Raw genomic sequence first — 13693 nt, 5'->3', positions numbered from 1 at the left:
GATTGATCAGCACAAGCAATTACAGGAGCAGACTCATGAGTGYCAGCCTCCAGTGTTGCAAAACAAATGGGCCAAAGGAAGCACAGCGTGACATCCCATWGCTCCTTCCCTTTTGGGGTTCGGACCTTTAGGAGTGTAATTATTGTATTAATGAGTGAGTGGTGCCACTGCCCAGCCATGAGCAGCWTCCAGACCTTGGGTGGGAGATGCTGCTCTATCCCTGGARGTGTCCAAGGYCAGCTTGRTCTGGTGGAAGGTGTTCCTGCCCATGGCAGGGRGTGGATGAGTTTTAGGATCACTTCCAGCCCAAAGCATTCTGTTATCTACAGTTTGCACTCCCGAGTGTGTCCCTGTTGCCTCCTGTGCTTGGTTTGGTGCCTGGAAATGAGCTCTGCAGCTGCTGAACGCAGTTGGAGAGGGATTACTGCTGCCTTCAGGGAATGGGGAATCGATAAAAATCCCATTTCCATTGCAATGTCCTCCTTAATAAAAAATAATACAAATATATAAAAAAAAAGAACTAAAAGTCAAGCAGGAGATTTATTGTACATCTCTTTAGTTTATGTCGTGTCCCACTGGCACATGAGGGTTTGTGGGATGAGCTCAGGCCATGGTGAAGGTAAATCACCCTGGAGGCCAAACCCAGGCTTGGGCAGGGTTTTTCCTGTAGTGGCTGCTCAGAACTTGCTTTTCATAGCCCAAAAATAAAATTGCAGCGTTSCTGCTGGAGCCAGGATGACATTACCTGCACCCAGCTGGGTTTAATTTGCTGCAGAGTGGTTGGCAATATCAATCCTTTCTTTGGGCAAAAAATTCCCACTCCATAATAAAACAGGAGATGTTTTTCCCCTGATTGATTCTCAAGGTAAATGCATGAAATCTTGAAGAAATAAGTCTGCAGGCTTAGGGAAGTGAGGTGTGCCACATCCTGGCTCCGTGGGCAGAGCTGATCCATGTGGGGCTCAGTTCTGCTGATCGTGGTCTGCGGTGTTGGCAGCGAAACTCATCGTGGGGCTGCAGGAGCTGGGAGGAGCAGCTGCCTTTGCACAGGGGGTGACACTGCCATGGTGGCTGTGACAGTGCTGTGGTGGCTGTGACAGTGCCATGGTGGCTGTGACAGTGCAGTGGTGGCTGTGACAGTGCCATGCTAGCTGTGATGGTGGCACAGTGGTGCCACAGTGGCTGTGATGGTGGCACAGTGGTGGCACAGTGATGGCCGTGATAGTGGCACAGTGGCTGTGACAGTGCCATGATGGCTGCGATGGTGGCACAGTGGCTGCAATGGTGGCACAGTGGTGGCTGTGATGGTGGCACAGTGATTAGGACAGTGCCATGATGACTGTGGTGATCCTGTGGTGACTTTGACAGTGGTGTGGTGGCTGCGATGGTGGCACAGTGGTGGCTGCCATGGTGGCACAGTGATTGTGACAGTGCCATGATGACTGTGATGATCCTGTGGTGGCACAGTGGTGGCTGTGATGGTGGCACAGTGGCTTCCATGGTGTGTGTGACAGTGTCACAAGCTCACCTGGAACCTGCTGAGCTCCTCAGCGCTGGGTGCTGCTGTGATCTGTGGGGATCATCTGCGATTCTGGGCTGAGGGGGAGAGCAGCTTCAGTATTGCATCTGCTGAGGGATGTGCCATGAGAAATTTCACAAAAAACAGGCAGATYTCCCCTGTTTTCAATACCCGGCCTTTTGCACCCTGCAGACCCTGCCCAGTGTCCCCACATCTCTCCCRCACCCCCGGTTTGGAGCCGCTCTCCCGCCGGCACAGCCAGAGCCCTCCTGGTTTGAGTAATTGTTCAATTAGTGCTTATTGAGCGTGGGGGCGGCCTGTTCCCGGTGCGTGCCTTTGGCAGGCGCCCAGGCTGGCTGTGCGCTCACAGCTGCGCTGCTGTTCCCGGCCCCAGCTCCGAAACCGGCGCCGGGAGGGGCTCAGAACGCCGGGAGGGGGATTCAGAATGACGGGAGGGGGATTCAGAATGCCGGGAGCGGGGCTCGGAACGCCGGGAGCTCAGCCAGACAGGGCTGGAGCTGTGCCCGTCCCCTGCTCGCCCCGGGGCGTGTGGAGGGTGGCAAACACAGGTCACACMGTGCCCTCGCTGTGGCTGCTGTATCCAAACACCCGGCACCACCCAGAAAAGGATAGAGCATCCCGAGGGGAATCGGGAGGGATGGGGCTGCCTGGGGAGTCCATGTCGCTGCCATCAGCAGGTGCCCGAGGCTCAGCCTGGCAGGGCTGTGGTTTATTTGGGAAGGATTTTGGTTAATTTGGCTCTGCTGAGGCTCCTGCTGCCCGCAGGGCCCGGCTGGCACCGAGCTGGAGGCAGCCTGGCCATGGCACGGTGCCATCAGAGCATCCTGCTTCCTGCAGGGCATCCTGAGCTGCTCCCGGTGCTGCAGGGAGAGGAGAGGAACCGCTGCAGCCCTGCCCTGCTCCTCACCTTCCTCTGCCCGGGCTGTGTCCTGTACCCTCAGCCCATCCCCGAGGAGCCCCCCTGGGCCAGCAGCACATTTCTGTAATCCCAGACGTGGCTGCACCACAGTTCTCATGTCTCTGAGCGATGTGGATTTGCACAGAGGATGCAGAGCTGTTCTCCAAGCAGCAGTGCAGGGATGAGGTGTGATCTCACTTGAGCTGCCCTGGCAGAGGTGGGGCTCGCACCCACCAGGCTGCAGAAATTCCTGGGGGTTTGATGGTTTGGTGGTTTTCATTTGGTTTTTTCCACCCCAAATTTCTGATGAGTCGTGTTTGCATCTTGCTGCATGATGGGAGAAATTCCTTTGGAAGATTCCYGGGACTGCCTGCATGAGGGGCTGCACCTGAGTTCCTATTTTTTTTTTTTTTGTGTTTTCCTCCTTTTTGAGACAACTCTCAAGGGAACTTCTCCAGCTCTAGGGGAAAGTGAAGGTGTGGAGCAGGGTCTGTGCTCCTCGGTGTCTATTTTAACACCAGTGGGTTGGGATGTGCTCGTCCCGGCCTTTCATCCTSCACTTTTCCCAACAAACTATTGTGTCTTTTTTTGGGAACTCATCATCTTACAACAAATTGCCTCTAATCTTAGATTAATAAAGTACAATAAATAACMGAGCGAAGAAAATGAAATCGCTCAGGCATTATGAAGTACATAATAGCAGTAATTACACTTCCAAGCTGAGGGTTTGTAACTAAACTCGTACCAGGATCATTGTTTGCACGGTCGGGGGGTTCAGYGGGGGCGAGGTGGGGGGAGATGTGKGCTGCATGTGGAGCARATTGTGGCTGGTGACCCTTGGAGTGGCCTGGGATGGGCTGGCTTTGGGGTCTTGGACAGTGGGGAAGGTGGTCCTGGTGGGAAGGGTATTCCAGGTGTAAAGGATATTCCATGGGGAAGGATATTCCATGGGGAAGGATATTCCAGTGGGAAGGATGTTCCAGGTGTAAAGGATATTCCAGTGGGAAGGATTTTCCAGGTGTAAGGGATTTTCCAGTGGGAAGGATGTTCCAGGTGGGAAGGATATTCCAGATGTAAAGGATTTTCCAGTGGGAAGGATATTCCATGGGGAAGGATGTTCCAGTGGGAAGGATATTCCAGTGGGAAGGATATTCCAGGTGTAAAGGATATTCCAGGTGTAAAGGATTTTCCAGTGGGAAGGATATTCCATGGGGAAGGATGTTCCAGTGGGAAGGATATTCCAGATGTAAAGGATTTTCCAGTGGGAAGGATATTCCAGATGTAAAGGATGTTCCAGTGGGAAGGATGTTCCAGTGGGAAGGATGTTCCATGGGGAAGGATATTCTAGTGTAAAGGATTTTCCAGATGTACAGGATATTCTAGTGGGAAGGATTTTCCAGGTGTAAAGGATTTTCCAGTGGGAAAGATGCCCAGCCATGGCATCAGGGAGGGGACACTTCGAGCACCCCATCCAGGCTGAGCTGCTGCAAAAGGCAGAGCTGTCACGGTTTTGGGGTGGGAATAACGCAGTGAGAGTTTCGCTTGATTTTTATTTCCAGTTAACTTCCTGACAATGAAATTAAAGGGTAGGTTTTACATGATATCATCTCCTTCCCTCAGCTGGAAACGGAGCGGGAGTTTTGATATTTTGGGATGGTGCTGCTGCCTGGGAAGAGCCGCTCTCATTCAGCTGTGGGGTTTTGGCTTCACCTGCAAAGTGGGATGACCCCACAGAGTTTTGGGGCTCAGAGAGCAGCTGTTTGCACAGGGACACCTTCCTTCTCACTGCTTTTTTTATTCCTCCACCTCTTTGCAGTGCTGAGCACCCCSTTCCCCCAGCCAAGACACGCTTTTCTGCCTTTCCAGTGCTCCTCCTTCCCGCAGCCATYAGGATGGATGAATACACGGGCTGCTTTATCATGAAAAGTTAGATCTAATCATTTTGTTCTTTTATCCACCAGCAATTACATTCGTTGTCTCGAGGTGGGCCGCAGCTCCCAGATCAGCGAACCATCTGTCTGGCGACAGAGATTCATTTCGCTGTTTGTTGCTTTGATTCCAGACAAATGTCTGGCAGAGGAATCGTGCTCCCTCAAGTCCCCGGCTCCTCAAGGCGCTCGGTCCTCGGGGAYGCTGATGAATGGGGTGCTCAGAGCTCAAAGCCAGCTCCCAGCACTTCCTGGGCATTTTTAATGAGGAGAAGGAGCAATTATCTTGTGTGCAGCGTTGTGAGCAGTTGTGACAACTGATTTATGCCCTGGCACGGAGAAATGATTTGCTGAGTCTGGCTCTGGGAACGATTAATTTTAACTCGTGTTAAGGCTGGGTTTGAGGCTCTGCATTAATGCTGTTCTCTCCTCGGGCACCGTGCTGGTGAGCCAGGGGTCGAAAATTCTCCTGCTCTCTCCTTGTAGTGGGCTCTGGGGTTGCCCATCTCCTTCCTGCTCCCTTTTTTAGGGTGAACATTTAGGTTTGGTGCAAAGGCACCCTGGGACGGGGCGCAGGATGAGGAACCCCTGAACAATCAGGGTCTCATAGAACTCCTTCCCAACTTGCTGCCTGATCAGGTGGGCATTAACGCTCAGTAAATATTTATCCCTGGGTGTCAGAGGCAGGAGCAGCTGCATCCCAATAAATCAGGATCGGGAAGCAGAGGCGGCACCGCGGGCGGGACGGAGCGGGGCGGCAGCGACCGGCACGGGGAATTTGCTCGCCTTGATCGATGCCTTGGCTGGGGAAATGCCTGATTAATGAGGTCTCGATGACCTCTTCCGAGCAGTTAAAAACCCGGTAATAACCGGAGCACTTCCTTAGGACTTGTTGGATGCCTTGRACAGGGGAAGCGATCGCTAATTCACGGCTCTTAACTCCATTAGGGCCGGGCAGCAGCGAGCAGACTTTGTCTCGCTCAGCCTAAAGGCGAGGCAGGAGGAGCCGCTCCCGTTCCCCCGGCACTCAGCAGGAGCAGCGCGATTTAGGGCGATGAATAATGAGTTTGGAAAGGGCTGCAGGGGTTCGTGAAGTGCCACGAGAGGCGGCGGAGGATGAGCTTGAGCCGGGACCAGCTTTGCCCGCACACCCTTCACCCTTTAGTCCGAGCCAAGACCCCGCTGACACCCCTGGGAGCAGCCGCCGGCCTCCGGGAGGTTTTTTGCGACCCCAAAATCTCCACCAGGATGTGGGACTGGCAGGGGAGGCAGGAGGARCCGGGACATTTTCGGATCCAGCTGCGGCTCCTCCCTGCTGCCRTCTGTGAAGTGCCCTGGCGGGTRAACTCTGTGCCCTGGCACCTCGTCCCGGTGCCCGAGTCACCAGCGGTGGCCCTGGATGCCAAGTGCTGTTTGGAGTTGGTTGTCAGCTCCTGGGTTTTTCTGGAATGACCAAATGTGGTATCTTAGCAACAAAGGGAAATTTTCTCCTCTTAGAGCGGAATTGTTTTTTTTTAACGGCTTTGACGCTGAATGTTTCTCCTCCCCAGGGGCACGGGCAGAGCCAGGGCACACTGAGGTCACTGGGGACATTGGGGACATYGKCCTCGCCAGYTCCTGSTGGTCACAGCTGCTGTCCTGGTGGTCACCGGGGCTCTCGGCTGTTGGTTTGGGTCGGTGGAAGCAGCCGGGAGCTCAGGGTGGGCTTTGGGGTGTCAGGGGGGTCACCCCGCCGGGATGGGGATAGGGGGGTTCCCGGAGGGTTCCTGCCCTGCCCTGCCACCCCTCTGATGGTCTCCTCCGGGCGCTTTCCCCGCAGGGTGCAGGTCGAATTCTACGTGAATGAAAACACCTTCAAGGAGCGGCTGAAGCTCTTCTTCATCAAAAACCAGCGGTCGAGTGAGTGCTCCGTGCCCAGAACCCGCGTGTGCCGGGAGAACCGAGCCCTGCCCGAGCCGGGAGAGCCGAGCTCCGTCCTGTGCCATGAGAAGCCATTGCCATCTGCTGGTGGCCGTGTCCCCAACCTGGGGCTGCTGTCGCCCCTCTGGTGCTTTGGGGGATGCTTTGCTTTGTTCCTGCCACCTTTGCTCCCTGGGGACAGCCACAGCGTGCCAAACAGCTGGGACAGGAGCAGGGCGAGTGTCAGGAGCTGCTGTGGCTGTCAGGGAGCAAATGTCCCCATCCTGGAGCTGGCTGTGCTTCCCCATCCCTGCAGGGACAGCCAGGGCAGGCTGGGACTTACCCACTCCCACTCCAGCCATGGGGATCAGGCTCCACTTGACTAATGGTGTTTTTATTTTCTTTCTCTGAGACGTCATTAGCTGTCTGGAGGGGGCCTGCTCGTTAATTTATAAATTCCCATTTTCTTTCCCTGCCTGCATCCTGTTGTCTTGTTAAGAAGCTGGAGTGCAGCACGACAGGGTGCCCACGGGGAAGTTTTTAATGAAAATGTGATGAATTCCTCACTTGTAATTTGAGTAATAACCCGATGAACTGGCTGGGGAGGGAGAGCRGATAAAGCAGCAGCTTTTCCTGGCTGCTGCAGGCTGGTTGTGATGTGGTCAGTGCCGTCCTGGTGCTTTTTAATGGATGCCTGTAAAACTCATGATTATTTATTTCAATATTGGTGTCCCAAATGTGTGAYCCTGGGCAGGACAGGGGCACAGAGTGGGCAGTGCTGTGTCCCTAAGGATCAGGGGGCACCTGGGGGCTGTGCTGTGGCTCTGCCCAGGSTGCAGAGGGTGCCCAGGAATGCTGCCCCATCCATGCTCCCCTCCACCACAGGCCTGAGGATCCGGCTCTTCAACTTCTCTCTGAAGCTGCTCACGTGCCTCCTGTACATCGTCCGTGTCCTGCTCGATAACCCCGAGGAGGGCATCGGCTGGTGAGTGCCCCCAATGCCCCCTGTGCCCCCGGTGCCCCCGGGCTCCCCAGGAGCTCCAGGCAGAGCTGAGCATGGGTGCAGTAGGGTGAGGATGGATTTTTGGAATTGTAGTTTCTCCAAACTCGCCCAGCCGGGGTTTGCTCCCTGCTCAGACCCTGTGGGTGGGTGTGGGGGTATCCGCTGTCCCTGCACATTGTGTGGTGGAAAAATTCAGCTCATATTTAATTCCAAATCCTGGCTGGCTCTGTCGGGGGCTCAGCGTGGCCTTCAGACACAGAGAGAGCTCGATGCCTCCAGGCCATCACCATGCAAACACTTTCTGAAGAYGTTTACACTAAATCCCATTTGAGCATTTGAGAGGGAAATACTTCATGCCTGTGGATCCTTGAGGTGCTGGGTGATTCCATCCATTATCTTCATGCTGCGTTTCAGTATAAACCTATTTTTCATGAGTCCTTGCTTGTTTAGCTCATGTAGAGTGGTTTGTTTTGTTTTTTTTTTCAAGAGCTTGGGGAATGGGTGATTTGATTTTCTCTTTGTAAAGGCTGCAGCCTACCCAGCACATCTGCACATCCTGAGAGCGATTTCAGACCCCTGAGAAGGAGGCAGGGCATGGATGTTCATCCTGGAAAGGTTTAGAGCAATGCAGCTGAGGGAATCCCACTTTCCCCAGAGCGTGTGGCAGGAGCAGGGCTGGCCAGTGGGGCACAGACCTCACAGCTAGGCAGGGAGAGCTTTGGGGCACTGACAACCTTTTCCCAGAAGCTGAAACTCAGAAATTTTGGTAATTCTCAGTTTTCTTCAGCCCCAATTTTCCACACTCTGCCTGGGGGTATCAGCATCTCTGCTATGGGCTGGAGGACCAGATTCATCCTGCAGTAATGGAGGTTTTATCCTTTAAAATGGGGTTTTACCCATTAAAATGGGGTTTTGTCCATTAAAATGGGGTTTTATCCATTAAAATGAGGGTTTATCCTCCAACAATGAGATGTTCAAGGCTGCCTGGGTGAGGTTTCCCTATGGAAAGCTCTGGCTGTAGGAATTAGGGTGTTTTTGTCCATGGAAATGCTGTCCATGCTCTCCCAGTGCTGAGAGCACTTTGTGAGCCCAGGGACTCAATCCCTGCAGCCCTGCTCCTCCCTGCCCCTCTCTGACCACTTTCCCTGTTCTTTCTCCCCAGCTGGGAATGCGAAAAGCAGAATTTCACCGCCTTCAACCAGTCCACCAACATAAACTGGTGAGTGGGGAGCGGCTCCGGGGCTGTGGGTCTGCTCTGCCGGGGTGTGGGAACGCAGGGTTGGTGCTGGCAGCTGCCTGAGGCCATTCCTGGGTCGTGGGGCTGCGTGAGGGATGCAGAGCAGCACYCCAGAACCCAATCTGTTAATCAATATCTGTGGCTGCACCCTTGGGAATGGCTTATTCTGGGACAGAGGCTGCAGTGGGGACTGGCAGTGTTGGTTCCTGCACCAGGGAGGCCTCGAGTTTGCATTTGGAGGGGTAAAAACAGAGCTGGGCTCCAGCTCAGAGCCTTGGCAATTCTCTCTGCAGGTCCCACATCTTCTGGGTGGACAGGAAAACCCCRCTGTGGGCCGTGCAGGTGAGCAGCCCTCGGAAAGGTTGGGAGCTCTGCCCTCTGTGATTCCTGGGGCTCCCTGGGGCAGGGATGGGTCTGAGCTGTGTCCAGCACCCCAAACAAGCCCTGGGAGCCTTCCTGGGGCAGGGGCAGCTCTGAGCCACGGCCAGTGTGACTCTGAGCCATGGCCAGTGCAGCTCTGAGCTGTGGCCAGCGCCCCGAGCGAGCCCTGGGAGCCTCCCCTGTGTGTCCCTGCAGGTCAGCATCGCTCTCATCAGCTTCCTGGAGACCATGCTGCTCATCTATCTCAGCTACAAGGTGTGTGCCCGGGGTGGGGTGGCCATGCCCAGCCTGGCTCTGCCCCTCTGGGGCTCRTTTCTCCTCCTCCAGAGCCTGCAGYGACCCGGGAGGGTGTTGGTCTCAGGATGTTTTCCTTTCTCCTTCCCCCTCGAGCTGCTGGACGAGCATCATGCCAAGCAGAATCTCCTCTTTTGGTGTTCTCTCCCAAATCCAGCCCTGTTTAACACTGCTTGGTGTTTTCAGTGCCAGGCTGGCACATGCAGGGTGGGCACTGCCCGTGCCCAGCTCTGGAGGGAGCGGCACCGCTCCAAACCACACARAGAGAGGCACAAGCTGACTCCTTTGGACCAAAGCCCCTTAAAATGGCCCAAAAAAGGTGACATTAACAAATGGCATCTTCTCAGGGGCCAGGGGAGGGTTGGCAGAGAGACCCTGTGTCACCCCTGGTCCAGGTGCCAGCCATCACTGTCACTCTCTCATGAAGCATTTCTGTCCCCAATTCTGGGCAGAGGGTGCAGTGCCTGTGGAGGRGACTGAAGAATTTGKGAATTTTTCCTGCCCTCAGCCACCACCATCACCTCTCTCCTGGCTCCTGTGCTGTGTTTCCCTCACCCAGAAGGGTTTGTGGCACAGTGCRGTTGTTTTAATCACTCTCTGGCAAATTTTTAAGATGATTTATTTTTATTTGGTTCAGGGGAACATCTGGGAGCAGATTTTTCGCATTTCCTTCATCCTGGAGATGATCAACACAGTGCCATTTATCATCACGGTGAGTGTGTCCTGCTGGCATTTGAAAGAATCTCAAAGTGCAGTAAGTGCTGGAGTTTTGGTGCTGAAATAAAGAAAAATGGATGTTGGGCCAAGTGGTATTTAAGGCTGGCAGGAAGTTTTTCCTTCAATATTTTACAAGATAATGACTTTTTCTGTCATGTCATCCCAAACCCATTCTCCCTTTTCGGCTGCTCCTCTGCCGCCAGGGAAGCAGGGCCATGGCTGGTGGAGATTCTGCTCATCTTTGGCAGCTAATAGCTCTGTTTTTAAAAAAAAAGATGGATTTTTCTGCGAATAAMTCCTGTTTTTGCAGATATTCTGGCCTCCTTTGCGGAATTTGTTCATTCCTGTGTTCCTGAACTGCTGGCTGGCCAAATACGCCCTGGAGAACATGATTGTGAGTGACCCCCTCCTGCCCAGCTCCTCGGGATGGGGAGGGGGCTGGGTTTGGAGTTTGGGGTGGGCAGCCAGGGAATGCTGGGCTGGGAATGCTAGGGAATGCTGGGCTGGGAATGCCAAGGAATGCCAGGGAATGCCAGGCTGAGGATGCCAGGCTGGGAATGCCAGGCTGGGAATTCCAGGAATGCCAGGGAATGCCAAGCTGGAAATGCCAGAGAGTGCCAGGCCGGGAATGCCAGGGAATGCCAGGTGGAGGATGCCAAGTGGAGGATGCCAAGTGGAGGATGCCAGGCTGGGAATGCTGAGCTGGGAATGCCAGGCCGAGAATGCCAGGGAATGCTGGGCTGGGAATGCCAGACTGAGGATGCCAGGCTGGGAATGCCAGGCTGCAAATGCCAAGCCGTGCCCTGCTCTAGAGCCAGAGCCCCTCAGGGCCTGCTGACGGGGATGATGTCCAGGGATGAGGTGCCCACTGGGAGCTGTCTCTCCCAGGAATGCCCATCCCTCTCCGAGGGCTGAACCCAAGCCTGGCCTTCCCCAAGGGGGGCATTGCTGGGCCCAGCAGGGCAGCACTCGGTTCTTGGAGGTGATTTTCCCTCAGCTCTGAGCTGGTGCCATCCCACCCTTGGTTCTTGGAGGTGATTTTCCCTCAGTTCTGTGAGCTGGTGCCATCCCACCCTTGGTTCTTGGAGGTGATTTTCCCTCAGTTTTGTGAGGTGATGCCATCCCACCCTTCTCTCCCCAGAACGACCTGCACCGGGCCATCCAAAGGACGCAGTCAGCSATGTTTAACCAGGTGCTCATCCTCATCTGCACCCTCCTGTGCCTGGTTTTCACGGGGTGAGTGTTGGTCTCCATTTTTGGGTAATTCCCTCCTGATCCCAGGAACGTGGCTGTGCCCACCCTGGGGTGCCAGGGGACTCACACCTTGCCCTGTCCCCCAGCACTGAACACTGTGAGGGGTTTCTTAGTGAAACTAATTGCCTTTCCCTAATTCTTGGATTTTAATAGAGAGATTTTAGCAGGTGTGAGGCTGAGGGAACTGCCAGAGGGAGCGGGGGGATGTGAACACCATGAATGCCCGAGCAAAGCCCACAAGGCCCCAGGACAGCTGCCCTGATGGGACTTTTTCCCTTCCAGGACCTGCGGCATCCAGCATTTAGAAAGAGCCGGGGAGAAGCTCTCCCTCTTCAAATCCTTCTATTTCTGCATCGTCACCTTTTCYACCGTGGGCTACGGCGACGTGACCCCCAAGATTTGGCCCTCGCAGCTGCTGGTGGTGATCATGATCTGCGTGGCCCTGGTGGTGCTGCCTCTCCAGGTTGGCCCTGTGTGATGGGGAGAGGGGAGGGACACGGAGCAGCTGTGCCAATGGGGACATCAGCTCCGTGCCTTCTGCAGTTTGAGGAGCTCGTCTACCTGTGGATGGAGCGGCAGAAGTCGGGAGGGAACTACAGCCGGCACCGCGCCCAGACGGAGAAGCACGTGGTGCTTTGTGTCAGCTCCCTCAAGATCGACCTCCTCATGGATTTCCTCAAYGAGTTCTACGCCCACCCACGCCTGCAGGTGAGGATCAGGTTGGTGTCACCTCACCCGGTGCTGGGTGCTCACCCAGGACCCACAGGACCCACGCCGGCCTCTCTCTTGCAGGATTACTACGTGGTGATCCTTTGCCCAACAGAGATGGACATCCAGGTGCGGCGGGTGCTGCAGATCCCCCTGTGGTCCCAGAGGGTCATTTACCTGCAGGGCTCTGCGTTGAAGGACCAGGACCTCATGAGAGCCAAGTGAGCAGAGTGACACACAGGCTGTCCCCAACAAAGGATGGCACCCTGGCTGTGTGACCCTGGGGCTGGGAGGGGGCTGGGAGGGGGCTGGCAGTGCCCAGTGCTGTGGGTCTGTGCAGTTGATGGGGTCACTGCTCTGTCTTTGCAGGATGGACAATGGAGAGGCTTGCTTCATCCTCAGCAGCCGAAACGAGGTGGACCGCACGGCGGCGGTGAGCCCGGCCGGGGGTGGCACAGTCAGGGACAGGGCATTTCTCAGGCAGAAGAGACCGAGGTGGTGCTGATCTCAGCACAGGAAGGGGCTGGGTGCCACAGAGAGCCTTGGGGATGGCACAGGGATGGCACAGGGACATGCAGCAGCACAGTGGCTGAGCCCCTGTGGGCCCACCTTCCTTCTGCTGTCCTGGTTTCTGTCAGTGCTGGGTTTCAGGGAGCAGGAGGGGCAGGGGGAGTCCTCACYGTGCATCTCCAGGTGCTCTGCAGTTCATCCCAGGTGTTGGGGAAAATAAACCATCAGCCAAGTGGCTTTTGCTGCTCTTGTCCTTGTGCAGGACCACCAGACCATCCTGAGGGCCTGGGCTGTCAAAGACTTTGCTCCCAACTGTCCTCTCTACGTTCAGATCCTAAAGCCAGAAAATAAATTCCACGTCAAGTTTGCAGGTGAGTCTGCAAGCAGCAGCTCTCGSTCTGACAGCCCTCCTGGACTGACTGGAGGAGGAAACACCCAGCACCCCACACCACCCCAAAATGACCCCATTCCCAGGCACTGCCAGCCAGGGAACCCCTCTGTCCCCCTCTCCCCCGTGATGGTCCCCTCTGCCTTTCAGATCACGTTGTCTGTGAAGAGGAGTGCAAATACGCCATGCTGGCACTCAACTGTGTCTGCCCTGCCACCTCCACCCTCATCACGCTGCTGGTGCACACCTCCCGTGGCCAGTGAGTGCCATCCCTGCCTGTCCCTGCCTGTCCCYGCCTGTCCCTGCCCATCCCTGCCCTCCCCTACCCCTGCTGAGCATGGAAGAATGGCAGAACAGAGGTCTCCGAACCCAGTGGGAGAGTGTGGGTCTCTGGGATGGGTCTGGGGAGCAAAGTGGGATCTGGAGGCCCCATCCAGGTCAAGAGCAGAAACCCACGGGCTGGGTAATGCCAGCTTTCCAGAGACTGGGGATAAAAATRCCTTTAGGCTGGCACGGTCCTGCAGCAGGAAGGTGAATTCACAGCATGAGCAGACCCAGACCATGCAGGGATTTCTGGTGGTTTTGTATCCAGCGTGGTTGGAAGGAGCTCTGCCAGCATGGGAGGGCAGTGGTGTGTGCCCAGCACTCCTTGGMCACTCAGAAATGTCTGAATTTTGGGTAAAGTGCCATCAAAGCAGGTATGAAACATCCTCACCAGCTGCCTCTCGCCCCGTGCTCCACGCCGTTTGCCAACACGGGCTCTGAGCCCTCCCTCTGCAGGAGCCCTCRTTAAATAAAAAAAGCACTTAGAGCCCAAAATGAAAACGAGCTCATTCTCAGTGAGCACTGACAGCTTGTGGCCATGTGTCACTGTCACCTCACCGCTGTCAGGCTCCGTGACAGCTCCCAGGATTGTTGGTGCTCTGCCCTGGGATC

At 55.3% G+C, this 13693-nt stretch overlaps 1 protein-coding gene across 3 annotated transcripts in view; it reads left to right on the top strand.

Moving 5' to 3' along the window:
* KCNT1 (potassium sodium-activated channel subfamily T member 1) overlaps nucleotides 1–13693 on the top strand; it is a 35250-nt gene that overhangs the window by 9878 nt on the left and 11679 nt on the right. For 2 of the 3 annotated variants that reach the window (XM_057380870.1, XM_057380871.1), the window contains exons 3-16: nucleotides 6186–6265; nucleotides 7151–7250; nucleotides 8431–8487; nucleotides 8799–8847; nucleotides 9082–9141; nucleotides 9818–9892; nucleotides 10208–10291; nucleotides 11039–11133; nucleotides 11434–11614; nucleotides 11695–11859; nucleotides 11944–12080; nucleotides 12229–12292; nucleotides 12632–12740; nucleotides 12908–13016. In XM_057380870.1, the coding sequence (XP_057236853.1) occupies nucleotides 6186–6265; nucleotides 7151–7250; nucleotides 8431–8487; nucleotides 8799–8847; nucleotides 9082–9141; nucleotides 9818–9892; nucleotides 10208–10291; nucleotides 11039–11133; nucleotides 11434–11614; nucleotides 11695–11859; nucleotides 11944–12080; nucleotides 12229–12292; nucleotides 12632–12740; nucleotides 12908–13016 (1365 nt within the window). Of the gene's footprint in view, nucleotides 1–6185; nucleotides 6266–7116; nucleotides 7251–8430; nucleotides 8488–8798; nucleotides 8848–9081; nucleotides 9142–9817; nucleotides 9893–10207; nucleotides 10292–11038; nucleotides 11134–11433; nucleotides 11615–11694; nucleotides 11860–11943; nucleotides 12081–12228; nucleotides 12293–12631; nucleotides 12741–12907; nucleotides 13017–13693 lie in introns of those variants that run through there. The other variant, XM_057380869.1, reaches the window with a different exon arrangement.

Source organism: Malurus melanocephalus, unplaced genomic scaffold (assembly GCF_030028575.1).
Source record: "Malurus melanocephalus ecotype Western Australia unplaced genomic scaffold, MMel_1.1 scaffold_474, whole genome shotgun sequence".
Taxonomy (NCBI): Eukaryota; Metazoa; Chordata; class Aves; order Passeriformes; family Maluridae; genus Malurus; species Malurus melanocephalus.
Note: the sequence above shows the minus strand (reverse complement) of the source record. Positions and strands in the feature narration are given on the sequence as shown.